The sequence below is a fragment of the Ischnura elegans genome, chromosome 11 (assembly GCF_921293095.1).
Source record: "Ischnura elegans chromosome 11, ioIscEleg1.1, whole genome shotgun sequence".
Classification (NCBI taxonomy): Eukaryota; Metazoa; Arthropoda; class Insecta; order Odonata; family Coenagrionidae; genus Ischnura; species Ischnura elegans.
The window spans coordinates 41,218,451-41,244,957 of NC_060256.1; the positions used below are offsets into that span (position 1 = coordinate 41,218,451).

Below are 26,507 nucleotides of genomic sequence, written 5' to 3' on the forward strand. Positions count from 1 at the left end.
CATAGGTTAGGAAGACCGATATCTCAAATAAATTATGAAAACTCGCATAGAATTTTTTTTCCTTGTTATTAAATGGCTAGCTGCGTATCCTTCCCGGGTTTGCGCGCTAAGATCTTTTGTGTGCATGGAGCTTCTTTTCTACGGGATTCATGAACCTCATGACCCTCCCTTGTGTTCGCCACTGGTTACGCGATACATTACAGCTGGTTATACAGTACTTAAATACGTTATAAAGTTGAGCGTCCGAAAATACGGCTCATCTAACTAATGAGCTCTTCATCGCGTTTTCGTGGAAATGAATCGTGGAACCATAGTGGCTTCATGGTCTGTGAGTGTGCTCATATTTTCACATTTTTCTTGGAAGCACATAACGTGATTCTCAAAGCGGATCACTAAATCGTATAATCAAGGCGATAAGAAATGTCTATTGATTTTATATCTCTCCGTCTGCCTAATTGTGCGTGGGAGTTTCCTGAAGCTCGTCTTCCATATCATACGCAACAGCTAATTTCATTTTGACATGTTCTAGTTCATTTCAACATTACCTTTGTTAATAAGTCGCTCTGTGTAATGAAATTGGCAAAGACAAGTGGTAAAATGGTGAAATTTGAAGGACGAAAGCTTTGAAAACCGTGAATAGTGTGATGCTCCACCTCTGCTAGTGCCAATGTGTGCCAGATGCAATCTCGCTGAATTTTGGTGGCAGGTACCCTTGAATGCTCTATAGTGCCGGTGGTCTAATAAGCAAAGCAATTCATTGGGATCGCTACGTTCTCTGATCTCCCCTATTCTCTTGACTATTGGTGAAGTTTTGAAGGACGTAAGCTTTAAAACTCAGCATAACGAGATTATCGAACCAGTGAATGAGCCAGTGGGTGCCAGATGCATGATGAAGCTCGGTGGCAATAAGCCTTGTATTCTCATTGATGTCAGTGTTCTCGAGAGAGAAGCAGTTCACTGGGATCGCAATTTTTTTTGTGCTACTGGTTTCCCTGTCCTAATCACCATAAGAAACTGACAATATATGGAAGGGAACAAAAGGGAATGGCATTAAAATTGCTCGATTTCCCTATACGTGGTGTGGTGGTAAAGTCTTATCCCGGTAGGGGGACTAGGCTCGCATTTAACTGATAGAGCTATGCTGATAAATTTAGGCATGAATTAAAAAATTCTACCACTTTCCAAGTTAAGTGCTTGAGTGTTAGGGATGGGGATTGATATGCATTTGGGATCGGGTTTATGGGAGGTTAGCGTATTGTCTTTTATTTTTGGTTTCAGATGGCTAATCATTATTCATTGGGTATACTTCTAGGTGCAGCCTTCACCATACTCAGCCTCTTGCCGTGCCTCAACAGCTGCGTCAACCCCTGGATCTACATAGCCTTCAACGACGAGATCTGGGTCGCCCTCAGAGACAGGGTGCCGGGACGAATCAGGGCCGCGGTCTGGCCACTGTTCAGCCCGTACGCCGCCAAGTGGTCCTTCCACAGCCACGACACGCCTTCCAATATCGGTTCCTCTCGAACCCGGTCCTCCAGCGACTCCCAACAACCCGAGACGAAGGCCATCCTCAGGCTACCCAGCCATGAGGAGGAAAGAGAGAGCTGCAAGCTGAGCAAGGAAGAGAAGAAGAAAATAAAGAAGGGGGCTGAGATACTCCGGGGCCTGAACGAAACGGCGTGTTGCAACGTCAAACTTGACCCCTCCAACGATTGAGCGTGTGATTTTGTGACGTTTTGGAGAACTTAAGCTTTTAAAAAAAACCTGCATCGTGAGTTGCTCCACCTGTGCAAGAGCCAGTTTCTGCTAGATCTCGCTGAATTTTGGTAACAGGGACCCCCGTTTTCTCTTCAGTGACGGTGGTCTCACAAGCATGGAAGTTCATTGGGACCGCTAGGTTCTCCCCTGTTCTCTCGGCTATTGGTGAAATTTTGAAGGACGAAAGCTTCAAAAGCCCTGCGTCGTGAGGTAGTCCACCTGTGCAAGAACCAGTGTGTGCCAGATTCAAGCTCGCTGATTTTGGATGACTTGGACTCTTGTATCCTTTATAGTGCCGGTGGTCTCATAAGCAAAGCAATTCATTGGGATCGCTGCGTTCTCTGGTCTCCTTTGTTCTCTCGACTATTGGCGAAGTTCTGAAGGACGTACCTAAGATTTAAAACTCTGTTATGCTCGAACCAGTGAAAGAGCCAGCGTGTGCCAGATGCAAGCTCGCCGAAATTTGGTATCAAGGAACCTTGTATTCTCATTAATTCCAGTGTTCTCGAGAGAAAAGCAGTTCACTGAGATCGCATATTTTTTGGCGTTGCTGGTTTTTTCGGCTCATCTTTTAGTGAGCCAAAAGTATTTCCAGGGATGGCGCTAAGCGGATATTACTGGAGTCATTCTCGTATACTTCTCACGGTATTCAAATGAAGTGCGTTAAATTATCATTCCGCTGAGTATATGAGTAATATTGTTTGAATCTCAAAAGCGTGAAATGTGAGCCAATGTGAAAACCCGCTGATTTTAGTGTTTTCTGAGAAATTGGCTAGTGTTAGTGGTTTTTTGGTTCCCACTTCGTGTAATTTAATGTGCTTAAGTGAGATGTTTAAGAGACAAGTACTGGTGGTAGGTAATTTATCGAATCAAAGAAGCATGCTGGATATGTTTCGTTGAGCATGCTGGATGCCTTTCCGGTGGTATATAATACAATATCATGAACAAAACTGGTTGCTATTTATCCAGTCACTTCCGTCAATCAATCTCAGTGTAATAAATGCAAAAATCAAAGATGTAACAAGGAACAATGTTTTTATAGCAGTAAGTGAGATGGGTCCACATCAATTTGGTCCTTCATAGAACATGTAACACAATAATGATTTTTGAATCGTTAAGTATAGAATTATAGCAAGGATGCAACAAGCAGTTACATCTCGAAACATCACTATACTCCCTCGTAGTTAAGCTATGTTTTGACAGCTATTTTTCTTGCTAAAATTTAGCGTGATTATCCTCTTAAATATCCGTATATTTGTGGTGATCACGAGCATTTGGGGGCTTCCGGAATTTTATCAGTTTTATATATTTTTTGCATAAATTCTGCGGAAAGGAACCAAAATATTGTCGGCAATTATCTGCTATATTTATTACTGCTACTGGCATTGAAATCCACTTAAACGGGGAGGCCACCAAAGTTAACTCCGAAATTTAAATGCGAATGTTTTGTTTGGTGCAGAAGGCAAACGGAAGTGGTTATTTAGAATTTATTTGGTCAGACTTCTTCTTCCGTTGCAATTAATTATTTAAAACTCCAGAAGCAGCCTACAGACTGCCATTTATTTCCCCCCTCCTCCCCGCAATTGTTGGTGATGAGCCTAGTGATTAGCGCGCACTTAATTCCGCTTCCGAATGTCATTGGTTAGAGACCTAACGAATTTAATAATTCCATCGCTAATATTGAGTGTTTAAAAAAATGTTTAAGTAATTTGTTTTTTAATGCGCATTGAAGTCATTTGTAATACTTTTCTAATTCACATCACCTAAACACCCTTATACTTTCAGTGGAGCTCCCGACCACATGGAAATTTGTTTGAGAAAATATGTTAAATTAGTCAAATTCAGAGGTATCATGGCAAAATTGGCGGTGCCGGAACGTACTTATAGTGCCGTATAAAGATTAACCCAAGCAATTCACCCAACCACCAATTTTTTCAGCTAATATAGAATAAAGAAATAGAAAAAAATTGTTTTGGTTACGATTGTACATATCACAATTTTTTGGCGCCAAAATTGATAAAAGTTTTAATTGTCTATAATGTCCTTTCTTTTTCATCATGACACCACTACTTGAATTCACATAAAAACAAAGTGGTTTAAAAAGCTTTTGAAATGTTAAATTAGTGAAGGAAAAATTGCTAACCTCTTTGGGACAGCCTTTAAGCCTAGCTATGGTGGAGTGGGCAATAGCAATTGGTACGCTGTTCTAGCAATTTTAATAATTAATTTAATTTCAACGAAATAGGGAGTTTGACCGAATAAATACCAAATTAACAATTCTGTTTGTCTTCTGCACAAAACAAAAAAATATGTCCTTTAAATCGCAGGGATAATTTCCGTAGCCTCTCTTTATTAGACTGTGCATTTGTGAAGACTGATATCAGTATCGATACGAATTATATATACTACGCAGTTATATCACTTTTATCTTACTCAATTTTTGTGAGCACTGTATAATCTTCGGATCTTCGATTGTTTGTTGTAAAAATGTGATGAAAGCTTAAATGTGAAAATGTGATTACAAATCTGAAGGTATTAGTAGCTGAATTCCCACGCATTTTTGTCCAAGAAAATCTCCGCGGAAAATCCAACAGCTTCCTTCTAACAATTCTAAAGCTTCACAGGTGGTTTATTTATAGCCAGGGCCGACTCAACGCAAAATACTACCGGAGTGTTTAGTATGGAATACACCCCAGTTAACTGGTGTGTTTTTGCATGACCTTATCTTTTAAAGTTTACAAATATAAATTTACACAAAAAGTTATTCTCAAAATATTAAATTTATAAAATCGTAAAACAATTTTTTTACCGTTTGGGCGTCTGGTCGGTCCCTAGCTGCGTCGCCGCGGGCAGTGGCCCGGGTTGCCCGACCCTTAAGCCGGCACTGTTAATGGCACAGCCTAAATGATAGTCACCTATTTCGCGATTGCCATCTCGCATAGAAAGAGACTCACACAGTCGTGCGGTTGCATTGGTGAAAGTTGCTACAAATGCTTATCTGTTTCTAACCTTCATGATTTACCAGATGCGCGATAATTACGATAATCATGTAGACTGTAATAAAATTTCAGTGTCAACACTGATCCAAGTCAACACATGTACTACATTCCTAATTGAAATAGAAAATTTTCAAGTCGTAATTTTATATTTCCATCGCGTTCTTATTTTTATGGAGAATTTTTAATTGAATAATAATTTATGGAAGTTTATTTCCTCGCTCGGAATTGAGAATCTCGTGTTTGAGTGTATGAGTATCTTTTATGAGAAAACTATTCGCTCTGCAGAACATCCGTCCATTTTATTGCGCGTGAGATGAAAGCGTTGTTTAAGGTTCAGGTGAAACTTTTGTGGCGTTTTGTTGGATATTTGTGATACGTTTTATTTTAATAAATTGGTGAAAGTGTTTGCAGCATGTGCAAATCGAATATTTATGTCTCAGTTGTTTCGAAGGCAACGACGGTAAATCTCAGCTTGCAGTATTTTTCCAATCAGCCCTGAACATTTTTTCTGGGTTTTACTTCGGACTGCAGTGTAAAATGTTTGCTGTAACTGTGATAAACATGTCTGGAAATATTTCTTTTTCATTTTTTTGTAAATAACATTTAAAATTAATTCCTTAGCATTTTATTTCATCCAAATATGAGTATATTCTGGTAACAGCCTTGGATTATAAATTATTATACGTTTCCAGGACTACAGAATGATTTATATTAAATATAGATTGGTATTTTCCGCTGCTAGATACATTCAATGAGTATTTTGTCAGTCCATCCCAGTGTTAAGTATTTTTTGACCATAGTTTACTCTATGTTAGTCTGCGATTTAATACGTCCAAGGGGAACATTATTAGTTTTTGCGAAAAAAGATTTGATGCTATCCCGGCGATTAATGTGGGTAAATTTCCCTCGGGATACGAGTTGGAAATCGAAACCTCGTCAGAAATTTTTAACCCGATGGGAATACTGAAAGAAGTTTAATCACATGAGCGTTGGTCTTTCCTGGATCCCGAGTGTTCAGTTCGCGGGGCATGTTGTCACCAACCATGGGCTTACCTAGGATCAAAACTAGGGCGGGCAAGCCGTGGTCGTTCAAGTTGCATTATTTTAGCGCAAGATAGGTCAATGACGCCACAATTTTAAGAAGTTGGCAGCGCTTACTTAGTTTTTAAAATAACTTGCTTGAAAAACATTATTACTTTTACTTTAGTTCCATACCTTATGCTAATATCATTTTTCTTCAAAAAAATATTTGTTCATAACCTCCGTTTTGAACTAAATTTGTTTTCGTAGGTAGGGGGGCTGCTGCCCATCCTACAACCCCTCGCTCGCCCATGTCACCAACTAAAATTAAGTGGTGTCCAGATTCTCCGTTGTCTTTTCGTGACTTAAATGAGAAAATGATCATTAGTTTCTGATAATTATTATGAGAAATTTATTATTAGCTTAATAATTTTTGCATCCATTTAGGGGAATAAAGGGACAGTATATGCAAATGCATGGCTGCAAGTCCGAAACGTTGGAGAATTTTGAGTTGTACTTATCGTTGAGCGTATCGTAATAAAAAATAATTTTCACGAGAGAACGCCCCTCTCTCCCGAGGGGTATTCTATACTCCCCGGACACAGGTCATGCCCCCCCTCCCCAATTTGATGCTGAATACGCCACTGACTAGATCTTCTGCCACTCTTACTGATCTTACCCATCTGAAGAGTGGTATTCACTTTTGTAAAGTAAATATTCAACCAGTCAGTGGTGTAACTAGGCGTAGTGTGGGGGCACATGCCTCCCACAGAGACTCTTAAGGCCGTTTTACACGTGGCACGGATTTGCGCAGGTTAAAGCTGCATTAATTTCTAAAATGGCGTGGAATAACGCGAATGCATGAATGAAATCAGAACAGGGGCTATTTTTGCCGTCTCGCATCTACGCATTCTCGCATGTGTTCTAGCAATTCACCGCTTTACAAGACGCAATTTTGATTGCGCCTTCGCACGTACGTCAGATTGCGCAATTCCGTGTACCGTGTAAAACGGCCTTTTGAAAATATGCAAGATTTTTAATATGGTCCCATTATAACTGCGTTCGTTTTATAGTACGAGGCATCCTTGTGCCCCCCCCCCCCACCGGAACGACGAAATCCCGAATACGGCCTCGCTTGTCCCCCCTCCCCCCCCCCCTCAGAAAGAAATCCAGAATTCGCCCCTGTAACTAGGAATATGCCTTGTGGGGGGATGGGTTAGCCTAGGGTGGCGACCCCTCCCCCATACAAAATTTGGTAACATTTTTGAAAAATCATTGCTACCTGCTAGCAGCCTGCATCATATCGGCGCTCATAACCTCGCACCAAGGTGGCCTCACACGGCGGCAGCTGGAACCAGAGTGACGTCACACGGGCTTTTACTAGCATTCATACTTAGCAGTCGCGTTTTAGCGCGCTTGAAATTTTTCACTTTTCATTTAATCGCGTAAAATACATATCGTAATTTAAAAATCTAAAAGCGTGAAATACGTGCACCAGGAGTAATAATATTTCGATTTAGGCAATCGAAAAAATAGGAAACCACCCCATTATCTAAGGCGTGAAGAGGCGAGGGAGTCAAGCCGATTCTCATGCAATGTCACGTAGGAGAGAGGGGATGTCCTGGCAATTATCACGTAATTTTTTTTCAGCAAGGAACAGTGTGAAATTGCGAGAAAACTGAATTGAGCAAAATGTGTTTCCCTATTGAAATATGATTAAATTCTACACAATAAAATTCTACAAATTGTTTTCTTTGTAATAAATCCAAAGCAATGATGCATATATTAAATAGATTTTCCCTCGAAATACGCATTTTGAACAATCTCACTTGAGATTAGAGGGAGAAGGTCGAACCAACTCTTACGATATTTCACTGAGGAGGGAGGTGAGGTCCAAAAATCGCCAAAATCACCGCACGTAAACAATGGACGCCCCCTAATCCGGTAGAGGCCACAGATCAATTGTCTGCACGTCCGCCACGCCAGCCACAGAGATCCTAATTCTCCCGTTTCAGTTAATCATAATTTGGATTTTAATTCCTTAAAACATGATGGCTTCTGGTCTCTTTGAACCGTAGTTCTACGATGAATGCTGATAAAAAGATGAATCATGGGCAAACATGTTCTGTCTCACATTAACTCATATTGACTTTCTACGGTACTTCCCTATAATTTAAACTGAAATCAGATATTTTAGTTTACATGGGCATGTATATGAATAGGGACCGGGATAAGCATAATGATATGATTAGGGACGGAGATGCGTTTAGGGATAAGGATAGCGACGGGGGTAAGGACGGATATAGGGACAAAAATGGGATAGGGACAAGGATTTGCGCGATTCCAAGATAAACTCCGGGAAGAAAAAATTTGCAAGATCAACTCCAAGAAGAAAATAGACCTGCCTATGTTGGATGCCGCGGCATCCACATACGAACTTCAGGGGGTGCCAAACGAGTCTTTAAAACAAAAAAATGTATGTAAAATACAAAATTTAATCCTGAAAAGTAAATGAAAGGAAAAGGCAAAAGCAATAACTTTTAAATCTGAGACATTAAATCACTCTCACGTCTTCAATTTATACAAAAAAACTAACATCAAAGTGGCATAGGGTGTCCATAAGCACTACTAGAACCCACACGGAAATAAAACTAAACACGCCTTTGGGTGGAATGAATTGCATGGTAAGACTACCTTTTTTGGGAACATGGTGTAGTCAACCATATATTACGTACCACCCACTTCCGATTTGGGAAGGCGCTGCTCTAACTTCAGTTGCGCTTGATTGGCTGAAAATTATCTATAAGAATGAACATTAACCATCTTTCTTACACCTTACGTAACTATGGGGGGATGAGGGGATAGATCCCCCCCAAAGCCTCAGAGAAATAAAAAAAACATTTAAAACTATTGTTTTTTTTACATATAATAACTGTATTTGCTTAAAGTTAAATATTAAGTGCCAAAATGATGTAAAATGTATTTACAGGCATGTCATCGTTCAAAAATTTTCCGAAACCCCTGTTGCCTGGCGATTCCCCACCCCAGATCCCTTCATCCCCTCCCAAAGCTTTATACGCCTCTGCATGGTGGAATTACATTTTGGCTCCCTTGTGGATTGCGAGTCATTGTAGACCTAATCTTATAGTGTATATTATTTATGGTTGAATTGGGAAAAATATGGGAATGGAAAGGCCTATTACATGAGATAATAGTGGGGTGATGAAAACGCTCTCGGAACGAAGGTACCTTGATTGTAACTATGGAATTAAAATTTTTGCATGCTATATTTGTGTGCATTGTCTTTTAAATCACCATATAACCTGTGAAAAAAATATTGAACATGTGATTCAACAATTTCCTTCACATTTTGCTGTTCTGTGTGAATAAAACTCATAACTGCAACTTGCTGTTAAAAAGAGAATGCAATTGAAGTAAAAGAACCAATTTGTTCGTTTGAATACTGTTCTGCATATTGGCATTCTAGGTCCCATACGTCATAATTTAGATCGGTTCACCTTCAACTGACTGCCAGTCACTAAAACTTGCTTCCTAATTTTATAGTTATGAAGTTCTTCAGTCCCAGGCTTTTCTGTGTCCCGCAACTGGTAGTGCCGGATTGCTGACGAGCGGCGATTTTTGAAAACTGATTGTAGTGCGCGCCATACGCGCAAATCGACAGCGATCGACAGGCAGACTTCAGAATCCTCAGGTCATCCAATGTAACCATGAATGTAATAGTATTCGTGAAAGGCATAGAGCATAGAGCCTTATCTATAAGTTCTCTGGTGACAGTTATGTTGTTTGCCTCCTTTATTAAGTTAGGCAACTGTCATACTGTTTATTGTCATACTCATACTGTCACTCGTCATCGACATGGTTTTACATGATTATCTTGGTTATAATCACCGTAGTGGCGCAAAATGTTGTTGAAGTTGAAGGTATTTTTTATTTTTTAGCTCAGTAGCTTGCTCAAACAATGTCCTTTTGCAGAAATTGGTAGTTACTGTTATTTTCGGCATTGTCTGACTTGAATTTTTTTATTTTGAAAGTTCATAATTTGGCGACCCTTTTTAAACAAAGAAATAACGTCAGGCGATGCGCAATGGCTGAAAAGAATTTGAAGTAAACAGAAAATGTAGTAAACATGAATCATGCCACGAAGGGCCTTGGGCGAAAATAATCCTGTAATATTTACAAAAAATCTGCAGGTAGACATGAAAAATATTTCCAAGTAAACTCGTTTTAGGTCTGTTTCCCTATTAATATCGCACTGACTCCAGCAAAAGTAGGTTTTACTATTTCATTGATATTTTAATTTCATAACCTTTGAATTATGAATGTTGACATGTATCTTTATCATATTGCAGTACCTAAACAATGGTTGGAGGGAACAAGTTTGTACCTTTCAAGGGTCAGAAATACAAGCAATTGAAAGATAAACATGCAGAGCTCGGCACTTTATTTACTGATCCAATATTTCCTCCCACACTCATGAGTGTCTTCCGAACTAAGTCTCCTATTGGCAATATCATATGGAAAAGACCTCAGGTTATTACTAAAAATCTTTGAAGTGTTCCATGTCGCTCCTGTTACTGTTTCTAACAGCTGTAGTTCGTTTTCAGGAAGTGCGCGAAGAACCGACAATGCTTGTGGAAAATGCCCATTTTAATATCATCAAGGGAAAAATAGGGAAACCATGGTTCGTCACCGCCTGTTACGCTCTTTCTAATGCCCAAGAGCTATGGAATAAGGTATGATTATGAATGTATATTAATTTGTTTTGCAGTTTTATCCTGTCAGTCAGGTACCGAAACTTCTCACACAATATTTATAAATTATTTTTACACGCCTTGTATCGTTTATTTTCAAATTCTAATGTCGCAAATTTTCTTTTAAAACTGGGTTTTATTTTTTTGCATCCCTCTGTATACTAGTATGAAACATTTTAGTTTGTGGATAATTTCTAACTTTGAGTAAAATTTTTATTATTTGTCCCTTCACAGTTCCTGCAATGGATTTGTGATATTTTTTATCAAGAATTTACTATTGTGGGTTAGTCCCTTTAGAATTAACGTACGACACCATTAATTATTAAATAGAAAAGAGGCTGGTGACCCCTTCGATAGTAATAAACAGCCTCAATTCAGCTTAGGTCGTAAATGATTCAATATCTGAAACTATTTTAGCTCGCAAGAATTTTATTTTATGTTTAAATGTGCAGTTATTAATTGAATGAGAGAGTGTGGCAGCCTAGTGGATTGAGCTCTTGGCTTCTGACCTGAGGATGCAGGGTTCAACTTCTGTGGAGAGCCCTTAGACACCACTAGCAAAAATTCTTGTTGAATATGGTGGTCTTGGCATATCTAAATTCTAATTAAAGTAGCTGGGTCCTGTATCCTGTATATATGATATTGCCATGCCTGCAGCCTTGTCTGTGGTGAATTAAGCACTCATTTAGTGTGCCGGAACTAGCCAGAGTGACAATTTTTGCAAAGTCAACCACAGTGCACAAATTGTGCGGAAATTTCACAGAGAAAAAATCATTCATCTTGATGAGGATTCGAATGCGGATACTCCCAATTTCTGGTCAAATGCTTTAGCCAATTAAGCTACCAAAGTGTCACTCCCCTCCATGGAAATTCGTGGACTATAATGGACAAGATGGTCAGGTTTGCTGAGCGTATTATGCAACTAGCAGTCCAACTAGTGCGCAAAGCCAGACAGCAAAGCCCAAACTTTGAGCGCTTGATGTTCAATAGCACTCTTCTGGCTGAAACTCTTGAGTGAATGATCTTGTAAATGAATGCTTTACATCTTTTGCAATTACCCTAGTAGCACAAGAAATGTTGAGCATATGCTCAGATTATGTCAGGGAAATATGTTTTGCACACAACATTAGCATATGCTGAAAATATGTTCAGCAGATGTTTAAAACCACATGTTTTCAACATATGCTCGAAATATTTCCAGCATATGTTCAGACGATGTGTTGAGCATATTTTCATAGAAATATGCTCCACATGTGTTCAACGAAATATGTTGAGCATATGTACGTAGACATATGCTCCACATGTGTTCAATGAAATATGTTGAGCATATATACGTAGACATATGCTCCACATGTGTTCAACGAAATATGTTGAGCATATACTCGTAGACATATGCTCCACATGTGTTCAACGAAATATGTTGAGCATATTTTCAAGAAAATATCTATGCGTTCTGAGAAATATTTCGTCGACAAATCAGCGATCAGGATTCGAATACTGCATGCTAGTTTTATAATTAATGTAAAGGAATATATCAAGTTCTAGTTTATTCTAATTCAAGTATATCAATTCATAATTTTAACCAAGGCCCTGATTTTAACACTTTTAAAATAATTGAAGAGCGAGACGCATGCGTCGACGTTGTTGTGTGTGTTCATGTTGCTATGATTTCATCGCACGTTGTTTACGTTACTTTATACAAGAGGAGAGAGCCCAGTTACCTCGGAATCATCTAGAAGCATGAAATGTAAGTACATTGGTAGATAAATATATGAAATTACTATTTTACAATTAGTACTAACTGTTCTTGTATGATATCGTAAAAGTTCTCAATCGCTGTTTATGAACGGATGAATGTATGATATTACTATTTTAGTTCTAACTGTTCTTGTGTGGTATGGTAAAAGTTCTCAATGGCTATTTATGAACTGAATTGTGGTCGTAAATGCCGTATTAAGTTATTCCTGCCCAATGTAAATACTTGGATCGAATATGATGCATGTAACCGAGTGAGTGCGAAAATGTTCGATCAAAATCAATCATAGCCACAATAAAATGTGAAGGAAGTAATAAATTCTTGGTCAAGGCTTAGAGCCTGTTCTAATTTCTTTTGTGAATCTATTCATAAACTCTTTTTTTGTTCATGCTAATATTGTAACAAGGCCATAAAATTATGATAACGGCAGCATATTTCATGAATGCTAAACTAATCGCTGGATGATGAATTAGCCCTCTCTTTCATGGTATCATTTTGAGGCATAATTAACTAATTTGTAACCAAGTATCATTAACGAACTTATTTTGTGAATAACTGTCGCAGCGAAGTGCTAACAGTAAATATGAGTAGTCTCGACTAGGAATCATGTTAACACAGTTGCACTCTGATATGAGGGAACGAAGCAAAGAATTGGCATAGGTAACCCATGGGGATGGCTCAAAAGGTGTGCATGATACGTACTATCGTTAGTTTTTTTCCATCAGATTACTAAAAATTTACTTTAGCACTTAGGCGATTCACTCAGAAGTAAGGGGACAAAAATAATCGAGTTGATTTGCAGTATCTACAGTATTCCTGTGGTTCGTGCCTCAAATACTAACCAAATCTGGCATATATATTGCTTGGGTTTCACGGATTTCAAGACATACACCATATGCCCATGTTGGTATTTATAATTTCATGGACAATTAGAGACCAAAGTCACATAATGTGTATCTTAAGCGATTTTTTATGGAATATAAGGCTCCACATTATAGTGGAATTAAATTTAATGTTGTCAATTGAACCGTTTGTTCTGTTAAACATGATATTCTCAGGTTCATCATAATTTTCTTGCTTTCCATATTTCATTACATATTTTAAGCAATGCAAAATCTGTTAATGAGAAATGTCTGTTTAGTCATGCAAAAAAATGACATTTTTATTTTTTGAAGAACCTCATCACCCTCTTGAATGGAAATGAATCGGTGTCTTAAAATGTTCATGACCTCACTAATCTATTAGTATTATCTTCATCTAGCACTCAATAATTGTATTATGATGATGAACTTACATGGAAATGTATTGTAGGATTATTGATATTTAAGACCAATGTATATACACTAGCTGACATGAATAACTTTTACATTACATATTGTGTGAACTTATGATGCAATACTTCCCTTACTGCTGCTTCCTCTCCTTAGTCTGTCTCATGCAAATTTTAAATTTTGCAACTTAATGTTAATTTACCATTCATGAAAGATGTCAATATTCACCATTTTCAGGTTAAAGAAGTAATATTTTTTGCTGTTTAGTGCTTGTTTAGTGGATAAATATTGATTTCTGTTTATTTTAATCTACAGATGCTCTCCACTCTTGTCTTATGTTTAGCAGTGCTGATGGCCGGTAAATAATAAAGATATCTCTCGCATCGATCACCATTTCATACTACTCGAATTTATTAGCAGAGATCAACAACAACAACAATACTCATCTCTATGTAAATATAGGTATTGAATCATCCATAAACATAAACATTAATATAAACATTATTATACACATTTAATATAAACATTTAATCACATTAGTTCTCCCCCACTTATTTGAAGACAACATAGTCTTTAAGATAGGTCGGCTTTTGCCGGTTCCTGGGAAGGTGCGGTAGGAGGCTACTGGCCGAAGGAGACGGGGTTGGTCGAACGACTTGCGGAGGAGAAGGTGCCAGCGGCGATTGGTGGGTTGGCGGCAATTGATAATCAGGAGGCACCCCTGCAGCTCCTGCTGAGGATGGCACACCCATTGTGTGTTGTGGAAACAAAGGCGAGAATGTGACTTGTTTCTTCGGAACCAAGGTGGCTATCAGCTGATTGATGTGACGTTTTATGATTCGACCGTTATCCAACTTTACGATGTAATGGCAATTACCGAGCTTCTTTAATACGATGCCAAACTGCCAACTGTGATGAATTCCTGCATAAATCTTCACCTGTACTCTCTCCCCCAACTGGAGACTGCGAATTCGTGAGTTAGTATGTTTTGTTGGGACAAAAGCTTTGCAGTTGGGAAGCAGGGCATCGAGACGAGTGCGGATCCTCCTCTTTAAGTACAGCTCTGCAGGAGTCCGACCTGAGGCCAAAGGTGTTGCCCTATAGCGGAACATAATGTCCCGTAACTTGGTGGTTAGTGGAGTAGGATCATCAGCAGCAGCTATAAGCCTCCTCTTCAATGTCTGGATGCTGCGTTCCGCAAGTCCATTTGTGGCTGGGTGATTAGGTGCGCTGAACTTCTGGAATATTCCTCGCTCTTTGCAGTATTTTAGGAACTCTTCGCTCCTGAAGATGCTTGCATTGTCCGACACCATTACGGAAGGGTAGCCATGTACTGAAAAGATGCCCTCCAGCGTAACGATTGTTTTGGCAGAGGATGGAGCGCCATGGATCATGCGGACTTCTGCCCACTTCGACCTTGCATCCACACACATTAGGAAAAATTGGCTATCAAATGGCCCTGCAAAATCGATATGCACCCTCTCCCAATTCTCATCAGGCTGATTCCAGTGATGAATCGGCGCTTTCGGTGGACTGTGGCGGACCTTAGCACAGGGCTCGCAACTCTTAACAAGACGTTCTATATCTTTGTCTAACCCTTCCCAGTACACGTATCTCCGGGCAAGTTGCTTCATCTTCGTGACTCCCAAATGCGACATATGAAGCTCTTTAAGAATTTGTGCTTGGAGTGACTTCGGAATTACTGCACGATCAGAGCGGAACAACATGTCACCAGAGACAGTGTATGGGCTATCCTTGCGGCTGGTCTTGAGCTCCTGTAGAAGCGCTTGCAACTCTGGATCCTTGGCGGTTTCCTCAGCAACAATATCTGCAGTGATTGATGCGCTCGAGATTTGTAGCAGGGTTTCAGCATGCAAAGCGTTGATTTCTTGATCGATAGAGATTTCTAGAGAAGGACTAGATGTAGAGGCTGGGGCGCGAGATAAACAGTCAACATTCTCATTCTCTCTCCCCTTCTTGCATCGAACTGTGTAATCAAGACCACTGAGAAAAGATGCATACCTCAGTAAACGCGAAGAGGTCATCTGTGGTAGTGGACGATCTGGGTGAAAAATCCTTGAGAGTGGCTCATTATCTGTGACGAGAACGAAACGCTTTCCGAAAATGTAGTTGAAGAAGTGCGTTGTTGCATATATAATGGCCAAGGCCTCTCTGTCAAGCTGACTATAATTAGACTCAGCCTGCGTCAGAGCTCGTGAGGCATAAGCAATTGGGCGCTCATGACCATCAATATCATGGCTAAGTACTGCAGCTATCCCAGTTGGTGAGGCATCAGTTGTGAGTATGACTTGCTTTGATGGATCGAATGGAATGAGTAGTCTATCCGAGCACAACTCTGATTTGAGATTTACGAAGGCAGCTTCTTCAGCAGCAGACCAAACGAAGCGTTCACCCGTTCTTAGCAAGCGGCGTAGTGGATAGGACTTTGAAGAGAAGTCTGGAATAAACCTGGAATAATATGTTACTAAGCCCAGGAATCTCCTCAACTCACCTAAATCCTTTGGTCGTGGCATTTGAGAAACTGCTTGAATTTTAACTGGGCACTTTTGAATCTGATTATGCGACACTACATGACCAAGATAACTGATGCTTTCCTTGAAGAATGAACATTTGGCACGATTGAGATGAAGATCATTCTCTCTGAGGCGTTCCAAACATGCAGTAAGATTTCTGGTACATTCTTCAAGATCTGAACCATGACAGATAATGTCATCGAAGTATGCCTCCACCTTTGGTAAGCCATTCAACAATTGACCTAGAATGCGATTGAATTCCGCTGGAGCAGTCTTAATCCCGAAGCTGAGGCGATTCATTCGGAACGTGCCTTTGTGTGTTGAAATCGTTTGAATCTTGCTCCCTTCTTCATCGACCCGTAAATGCAGGTAAGCCTTGTACAAGTCCAATTTGCAAAAATACTTGGAACCTCTGAGGCTGTGGAGAACCTCGTCTATTCTGCGGATGGGGTAATTTGATGCAACGAGTCTAGAATTCACCCCACATTTGTAGTCTACGCATAGCCTCACTCCTCCATCGGGCTTAGGTATTACCACGAGTGGCGATCCCCAGTCACTTGATGTAATGGGAGTGATGACACCTTGTTTCTCCAATGTGGATAACTCTCTTTCAACTCTCTCTCTCAATGCAAAAGGAACATCTCGTTCACGGTTAAAAATGGGTGTCACGCCTTCTCTAAGTTCAAGATGTACTTCGACGTTTGGAACACACCCGATTCTTTCTTCAAAAATTTGTTCATATTTCTTGAAGATGTCTTCTAGTGAGGTGACTACTTTCACATTGACAGTGCGAAGACCTGATTCATGGTTATCTATTTCTTTTAGACTAATTCCGAGTCCACGAATCCACATTCGTCCGAGTAGAGCATCATGCCCTGCTGGTACTATAAATAGATCGGCGTCCATTGACTTCCTATTATAGGTAACCGAGACAGTAACTTTGCCTTTGGGTTTGATAACGTGGTCTGAGTATGAGCGGAAAGAAATTGATGTCGGTTGAAGCGGTATATTAAGTCCAAGTTTGTTGAAATCGGGTTCTGAGATTAAAGAGAAACGCGCACCTGAATCCACTTCGAACGACTGCGGCTTGTTATTGAGAGTGACTGTTACGATGTATTTATCGGTGTCTGGTCCAACTTCATACAAATCCTCAGTGTCTTCGATGCGAGTGATGCCATAATCATTGTTTGAATGACGATCTTCTTCTTGTTCTTGAGACCGCTGAGACGACAGGGTGTTGGTCTTCGATTTACGGAGCAGGGTGGTGATGCAGACTTTGGAAATGTGACCGATTTTCCCACAGGAAATGCACTTTAGAGATTCGCGCATTGTTCTGCAATCTCGCGATTTATGGTTTGTGCGACCACATTTGAGGCAAATACCATCGAGACCTAATGACCGATAATTAATATGCCCTCTAGAATTGCGGGAATGGGAAAAATGACGCGGATGAGAGTTGGACTGACGGCGATTATCTTGAGACTCGGAACTCCGGCGACTGCGACGTTTTCCTTCTTGACAACGATAAATCTTATTTGTATCTGCGGCTTGATCCGATGTCTTCTCAGGCGATTTGCTCAACTGTCCCGATTCGAAGCGAGATGCTTCTAGTGCTGTGGCTTTCGTCAGGATTCCGTCGAAATCCTTGAGATTTGTCTCTTGCAGTATCGCTTCTCGTATCCAGCTATCCTTCAGGCCTCTGATAAACTGAGCACGGAGGAATATATCAGCTATTGAGAACTTCTTTTTGCACGTGGTAGTAGGACAAGTAGCGTAGAAATCACAGTCTTTAAGCTTTCCCTTCAGCGATGCGACGAAATCCGAAATTGATTGATGCGGCTGTTGAGTAATGCTGAGAAAATAATGCTGTGAGACGACCGTTGAGACTGATGGTGACAGCATTTTCTCAAAATGAGCCTTCAAGGTTTTGAAATCGATTTCTTTAATAGGATCATCTGGTCCCAGAAATGCAGCAAGATTATTGTAGTGATCTTTTCCGATCGATGAACGCAGGAGTTGAGCCTTTTTTATATCATCGCTGACGTTCTTGAGATCGCAGTAATTATTGAAGCGTTCCATATACGAAGAAAACTTTTCAGTTTTTGCGTCGTAGGCTTCAAATGGAATTATCTGCGGAGCTGGTGTGGTTTGCTGATTTTTGATGACGGAAGTCAGCGCAGAAAGTAATTCTTTGAGCTGTTTTGAGTCCATTATATCCGGGTTAAATTTACGTAAATAAGCGTCGACAAGGTTTTTTCTGGTCTTTGAACTTCACAATCTTTCTTTTTTTTTTTAATCCTCGTCGCCAACTTGTTGTGACTGATGGCCGGTAAATAATAAAGATATCTCTCGCATCGATCACCATTTCATACTACTCGAATTTATTAGCAGAGATCAACAACAACAACAATACTCATCTCTATGTAAATATAGGTATTGAATCATCCATAAACATAAACATTAATATAAACATTATTATACACATTTAATATAAACATTTAATCACATTAGTGGATAAATATTGATTTCTGTTTATTTTAATCTACAGATGCTCTCCACTCTTGTCTTATGTTTAGCAGTGCTGATAAATGTGCCTTTCTTGAGTTAACTGGGGAGTGGCTACGATGGTCGTGCTGCCTGAAGAAGACTGAGAGAAATCAAGGAAAAGAATAGGCTTGAAATATTTGTTGATAATGTTAAATGCTTATGTTTTTTTATTAGAATAAATCTACTTCATTATCAAATTGCAGAACTATGTCATACTTGATTCTCCTATTATATCCTATGTAATCCATTATCTACCAATTGATTACATATTCCGTAGGAGCTCCATCAAAGGATAAAGTGGCAGTAGACTTTAATAATTACAAATAATTTGGGCTAAAGCATTAGTGGCTCATGATACCACCTATGTATCAATATTCTTATTAATGTTACTAAAACATGCCTTAGCCCTTTTCCTTGTTCGTTCAATCTTTCGTACGTTGTAATCTAGCAGTGTGGAGTGTAATGCTTTCAGAAGCACATGTGCAGTGGAGCTGGTGAGAGCTGTACGATGACAGGGCTAAAGAGGATGTTGAAGGGTTAGACAACATGAATGTTTTGCAGGCAGTCGCTATTACCCAAATGTACCTTTCACCCTTGCCTACTCATACAATTTCGTCACAGGAAAAAGGTAATAATGACTTCATCCCTCTTGTTTGCCCTTCTCTCTCCATCCTCTTTTCTGGATTGTCTTCGTAAACCCTTTGTACACCTTCCGTGGGAGTTTCCCATCCTGACCAGGCAGCATTGCTGCCTACCACTGACTTGCCTCTTCTGCCTATCATCAGACAACTCTCGTTGGCTCAACTTTAGGAATGATCCGTGATAAAATTACGTACATTATATGGCTAATTAATTACATTATTTGGAATGCATAAAATTTTCATTGTTTTCAAACAACAGAAGTGGGGAAATCTCAGTTGAACAATTTGTGGGAGACTTTTTTTTTCAGAGATTCACTTATTCCTTGCTGTTCCTTATGGTTGATTAACCATTTTATTTTGCAATATTTTCAGCTTTTCTGAAAGGCATCACATGTAACTAAAACTTTATTGCTTCTCATAGTAGAAGGTTAATCTATTTTTTATGTAATAAGTTTCAGGGTGTAGTACTCCCTCATGACTATCTCATGTGTAGGATTTGCTCTTAAATCACTATGGGATGTAGACTGTTTAGATGCAGCAGCAATTAAGTTGGTAATTAATTAATCTTTGGTCATTATAAGGATGTTGGATCAGAAGCAGGATCATGGTTATTTCCTTCTGATAATCAGTACCATCGATGCTTTATTCTGTCAAATGCTTTTCATTTATAAATTTTAAATTAACATTGGCGATTTCAAATCCTTGACCAAATTTAGTTGTATTAATGATTAAACATTTTCAATTTAAAGTGCTAATCTGATAACTCGAGTGAATGCAATGTGTAGGTCTGACATCATGCCCTAAGTCCACAGTGAAAGGCAGGAGCGGTAAAAAGGAGAGAATTTGTGCATCTATAGGTATTGCAAGGTTGTAAGGGAATACTTTTCATAAGGGGGATAAATGGATGCAACCTCACCCTAGTGAAAATCTCCATAGGATTTCTTTGTCCTTTAGTAATTTGACAATGGGAAATGATTGTTCCTATAGGAAAATTTTAGGTTCCTATGGGAAAATAAAATTTTCCTGTAGGAACATAAAAATTTCCTATAGAAACAAATGTTTCCCATTGTCAAATTACTATTGGAAAAAAAATCCTGTAGATATTTTCACTAGGGTATGCTGAGCATATTTTGGGAGAATGATGGGCATATGTTAAAAACATATGTTGGGCATAATTGGATACCATGCTGAGCATATGTTAAAAACATATGTTGGGCATAAGTGGGTAATATGCTGAGCATATGTTAAAAACATATGTTGAGCATGTGTGGAAAATATGCTGAGCATATGTTGAAAACTTGTGTTGAACATATGTTGAGCATATGCCTTGCCGGACATTTACATATGCTCAGCATGTGCTCAAATTATGTTGAACACATCTTACATATGTGTTGAAAATGCCCTGAGCATACTCTGAACACAAATTGTGCTACTAGGGTATAGTAAACAAACACTAAATCAGGTTGACAACTTTACTCTTTTCCCACCTATTTTTGCTTGTACCTTTGGAAAAGTGAGAAGCAAGGTATTTTTAATTGGTAAATATGCACTGAAATGAATCATTTTGCGATGACTTCTAATCTGGATTTTGGGTTTAATTTTTTTTGTCACAGAAGTTGTTATAATCTGTGTCTTTAAGATGATTATGATCTGTTCTGATGAATGTGTCTCGTGTTTCTAGGTCATTCCAAACTACCGAAGTCAGAACTGGGAAGAGAAAGATGATGACAACAAGGGTTCAAACTATTGTGGCATTTTCCACTTCCATTTTTGGCACTTTGGCAAGTGGGTTGACGTCGTTGTGGATGATCTTCTGCCAGCATTATCAGTGGCTCCTACTGCTCCTGGGTCTCCATCATCTTCACAGGAGCCTCCAGAAGACAGCCAGCCTCCTACCCTCCTGTCTACTTGTAGCTCTCGACCTAATGAGTTCTGGATCCCTCTGGTTGAAAAGGCTTACGCCAAGTAAGTTCGCAGATGATGCTTTCTTGCCTTGTTGTAATTAATGAGAGAATAATTTCATGCAAATTTTAATTGCTTAATTTTCTCCTCAAGCACTTTGGAAAATGGGTTGACGTCGTTGTGGATGATCTTCTGCTTCTTGATATCAAATTATGAACATTCTATGGCCAACAAGTATTTCATTTTAATAAATTCTCCTGGGCCGTACTCTATTTGAGAAGTTAAGGGATTGGGTAGAAAGGAAGGCAATGAAGTAAATATGTACTTTCCATAAGTTATGAGTATTTTTTTATATTTTATTCAACCCCTAATTGTTGCCTATTACTATGTGGGTGCAGTAACATCTGCTCTGTCTTAGAAGTTACTCAATTAGGTTTATATACCTAGTTATTTTAGCATTGCAGTCTAATGTATTTTAATCAACTGTGTTTTGGTACTCAATTTTACTTTTGGAAAATGTAAAAGAAGAAACTTAAAACTTTCTCATGAAATATTTATTCACACATTTACACGACCATGGTTTCAACCTAAGACGTCATCATCAGGTGAACTTTACAGAGGTGCATCACATCAATTTATACCAGGCTTGGAGAAGGGAGGAAGGTAACTAGGTTGAACGGATTGGTCAACAGAGATGAGGGAGGGGGAAAAACATGGTCATATCGTATGAAAGAAGTTAGGGGGAGGAGGCTCCCTTACGGAAGGTATGGCAGGTGGAGGGGGGGGGGGGTGGGGTTCAGGTGAGAGAAACCATGGTTGTGTAAATGTGTGAATAAATATTTCATATGAATGCACAAAGTTTCTCCTTTTCCATTTTTCATAATGAATCACTTTCACAAAGTTATGCCTCAAACCATCAATTTTAATTTTACTTAATTTTTGATGTATTTTTTTTCAAACACTTACAATAATAAAAATTAAAGGGCTGATATTGAGTCCACCATTGAGGATTGACCATTTTTGGTGACACTTATGCACTACACACTGCTTTCTAGTCTATGATTTTTCTAGTAATTAAATGTTAAATGTATATATTGCCAGTAATCACATGTGTCTTTTGCTCTGCTAACATGAGTTTACTTTCTAACAGGCTGTTAGGTTCCTATGAAGCCCTCGAAGTTGGGACACTGAAGGATGTACTAGTGGATTTCACCGGTGGTGTTTCCGAGGAGGTATCATTGAGTGAGGCATCTACTGATGAGGAAAAGGCCCATCTCTTCCGTACTTTGAATCATGAAATCCAAGAGCACTCCATTGTTTGCTGTACTGTAAGTACTTCTGATCAAAATATTCATTGCAGTAAGCCATGTAAAGTTGGTTTCAAAAATTGAAATTAATTCTATATGTTGGCGCAGGTTGGATTAGAAAAAAAGAACGTCCATTCTGTTTGACACTCAACGGAAGACTCCGCCTTTTTATTAACGCAGCTGTCAGCTGTTTTTCAATACATAATTCAGAAGACACAGATGGCACTACTTGTGTGCCATGGAATGCCTTGAAAATATTGCAACTCCCAACACTCCTCCTCAATATTTACAAGGCACACTTACAATTAGTCTGGTTTTATTTCACACATACCAAGTTCAGTGCGATGCTTAGAAAAAAACATCATATGGTAAGCCCTTTGTTAGAACATCTGCCGTTTGACTTTCAGATGGAATGTAAATTACATTAATGATCTTATTCTTAATTAAGTCTCTAACAAATTTGTAAACAATATCCATATGTTTTAATCTTTTCTGCTCCCAGTTTGGTAACGCACATATGCATGACTGATTGTCTTCATACATTGTTATGGGTTGAGTAGTTTCAATTTTCATCTCAGCTAATAAGTGTTTAAGCCATAACAATTCTGCTGATGCTGAAGCTAGTGCCTTGAACTCAGCTTCAGTTGAAGATTTTGAAACTGTGCTCTGTTTGCGAGAACCCCATATAACTGTATCACCAAAAACTTTAAGTAAATATCCAGTTACTGATTTTCTATCAATATTATTGGCATAACTGGCATCAGCATAGGCACATACAATTACATCAGTATTACCCTTAAACCAAAGTCCATACTGCAATGTTCCCTTTATGTAACGTAGCACTCTTTTTAAGCCTTCCCAAAGAGCCTGTGTGGCTTTACTTTGATACTGACTATAGAAATTAATGGCTGCACATAAATCAGGACGAGTTGCTAAGCATGCATACATCAAACAACCAATAAGTTCTCTATACGGTTTACTGTCTACAGGTTGTGAGGGAATATCATTAAATTCATTTATACCCAGAGGGGTTAATTTTGGTTTACAAGAATCCATTCCAAATTTTTTAATTACTTTATCTAAATAGCTTGCTTGACTCAAAAACAAAGAATCATTAATGCGTTCAATTTTAATTCCTAGAAAATATTTCAGTTCACCCAGGTCTCTCATTTTGAATTCTCTCATTAACGTACCCTTGAGATTACTCAGTTCACCAAGATCACTGCATGCCACAATTACATCATCAACATAGAGAAGTAGGTAAATTATGACATTGTTAACAGTACTTACATACATGCATAAATCAGTTTTACATTGAACAAAACCAATATTTTTAGCAAACTTATCAAACCGGTCATTCCACTCCATTGGTGATTGCTTCAGGCCATAGAGTGTTTTCTTAAGCTTACATACCAGTCCCTCTTGCACTTGCATACCTTCAGGAGGTATCATATAAATCTCCTCCTTCAGGACACCATTTAAAAAAGCATTTTTTACATCTAACTGATGTATATGTAACTTTTGATAGTTACTTACACACAACAATGTTCGTAAAGTTGACATTCAGGCCACAGGTGCATATGTTTCCATGAAATCTTGCCCAAACTTTTGAGAACACCCTTTTGCCACTAAACGTGCTTTATATCTCTCTCTTTCATCATTATCACCATATTTAACAGAGAATACCCATTTACATTTAAATGGTTTTTTACCAGGTGGTAGTTCAACTAACTCCCAAGTCTGATTACATTCAATTGCCTCCATTTCTTTACTAATTGCCTTTAGCCATTCATTTTCATCCGGCCTACCACGGATTTCCTCAAATGAGTTAGGAACATTTTCACTATAAGAAATGGCATTTAGCACAAGTCCTTCATGATCAAAATTAACATACTTGACATTACCATCATTGGGAATATTCATTAACAAAGCAAATTCAACTCTTTCTCTTTCTTCTTCTGATACAAAATCATGACAATTATCTGTAATATAATCCTTGAGGTATGATGGGGTTTTCTTAAGTCTTTTACTCCTCCTTAATTCTACTTCTTTGTTAGCATTAGTTGTTTCACCATCTACTACGTTATCATTCATAGCATTACCTTCCCCACCATCTGAACCCTCTACTGACTCAGTCATTTCTTTTACGTTTTCAAATGAATCATTTGTTGGCTTTAGCTGTTCATTTTGAAAGAAATCTTCCCAGCTATCTTGGAATTTAGTTCTACTTTCATCAAACTTCACATCTACTTCAGTCATACCTTTAATATCCCCAATCTTTTTGGCTAATATAAAATCATTTGTCTTTGCAACTTGTACCTTCACTGGTTCAATCAAAGTTCTAACATTTTCTGCAGGAGTATCATCCCGTGCAATTATATCAGAACTCCCGGAATCCAAAGTCCAATCATAATTTGCATTTTTTACTTTACCAACAAAACCAGCATCCGCTAATACTTTGCCATTAGCTGCTACATCAAATCCAAATTCATCGCTAACCTCTACTTCTGTGCAAAAACTATAAGTTACAACCTGGTCAGGTCCACCAGCATCTTCACCCGTGTAGTTGTCGGAGAAGTTTGCCTGATGCCTGCCCCTGTTGCCGCTCCTACTCCAGTCATGACCATGACCATGACTCCAGTCATAGGCATGACCCCCTCGATTTCTCCAGCTGGAAGCTCTGCCACGGCTGGTATGGGAAGTCCGGTATCCCTCACCTCCAGGCCGGTAGCAATCTGCTGCCTTGTGGTTCCGTCTGCCACAGTTGTTGCAGGTGAAGTCTCGACCTCCGGAACCTCCTCCTCTATAGTTGCTGTCGCCAGACGTCTTCTTGAAGCCGGAAAAAGCAATAGGCCCGTCATATGACCTTAAATTCTTATTCTTCCTTGTACTCAGGCACTCTTCTATCTGATTTCTCACTATTTCCATTTTCAACCTTTTTGTTGCCATTGTTTTCAGAGCAACTACAATATTTTCAAGCTCTACTGGCATGAGCATCAAAAACTGTATTACAGCCCCCTGATCATCCATCCTATCTCCCGCCTGTCTCAAGTCCCGAACAAGACGATCAAATTTTAAACAATAGTCATGAAAACTTTCTTGATTAGGGCGAAAGAATAGTTTCTGTAATTTATTAGTAAGTGAAATTCTGGAAGTTGCCGTTGTTCTTTCGAATCTTTCCGCTAACGCTGTCCATGCGTCAAATGCACTGCACGAGTCTTTGACTATCTCTAGTTGCCCATCTTGGATTCTCTGTACTATGGCACTCATGCAATTTCTGTCCATTCTCATAATTAATTTTCTTTTCTCTTCTTTACACTTCTTTTGCGATGGCGTATCACTTTCATTCTCTTCGTATTCATCTAACTGTTCCTGTAGCGGACGATCTAAATGTTCAAGAAGTTCCTTCTCTTCCAGGAAAATTTTCATCCGAAATTTCCAATCATTGAAGTTTTTACCGTCAAACAACGGAATTCTATATCTCTCTTCCTCCATTTTAAACTCGGCGATCTTCGACACACACAGCACGACACATTCGGTCAGTACGCACGATGCCCAGACAAGTTCGCACAGAATTAAGAAAGAGAACTTTTTTTCACATGTCCGTTAATCTGGGCCCATAACCCTGTTGGCGCAGGTTGGATTAGAAAAAAAGAACGTCCATTCTGTTTGACACTCAACGGAAGACTCCGCCTTTTTATTAACGCAGCTGTCAGCTGTTTTTCAATTCATAATTCAGAAGACACAGATGGCACTACTTGTGTGCCATGGAATGCCTTGAAAATATTGCAACTCCCAACACTATAATAGAAGATTCTAATGGATTTCCTTCTAATGCAACTGCGGCTACGATCTCTATTTTCTCCTTCACTCTGGGATCTGCACCGGCGAGACTGATTGACTCGGATGCTCTTAGTTTTCTGCTTCATTACTACATATTTGACTCTGTTCTTTGGGGTTATCTATCGTGCCATCGCTTGCGTTTGGGGATCATGAAGGA

At 39.1% G+C, this 26,507-nt stretch overlaps 2 protein-coding genes across 4 annotated transcripts in view; both read left to right on the top strand.

The window, feature by feature from the left end:
• LOC124167946 (vasopressin V2 receptor-like) overlaps window positions 1-5,370 on the top strand; it is a 159,105-nt gene extending 153,735 nt beyond the window's left edge. Inside the window, exon 6 of the mRNA XM_046546013.1 lies at window positions 1,313-5,370. Coding sequence (XP_046401969.1) covers window positions 1,313-1,716 — 404 coding nt within the window. The 3' untranslated portion in view covers window positions 1,717-5,370. The remainder of the gene's footprint in view (window positions 1-1,312) is intronic.
• Window positions 5,371-9,745: 4,375 nt separating this feature from the next.
• Window positions 9,746-26,507, top strand: part of LOC124167783 (calpain-5-like) — a 59,969-nt gene continuing 43,207 nt past the window's right edge. Inside the window, exons 1-5 of one of the 3 annotated variants that reach the window (XM_046545802.1) lie at window positions 9,746-10,065; window positions 10,148-10,328; window positions 10,403-10,531; window positions 20,980-21,263; window positions 22,351-22,528. In XM_046545802.1, coding sequence (XP_046401758.1) covers window positions 10,158-10,328; window positions 10,403-10,531; window positions 20,980-21,263; window positions 22,351-22,528 — 762 coding nt within the window. In that variant the 5' untranslated portion in view covers window positions 9,746-10,065; window positions 10,148-10,157. The remainder of the gene's footprint in view (window positions 10,066-10,147; window positions 10,329-10,402; window positions 10,532-20,979; window positions 21,264-22,350; window positions 22,529-26,507) is intronic. The other 2 variants (XM_046545801.1, XM_046545799.1) reach the window with 2 other exon arrangements.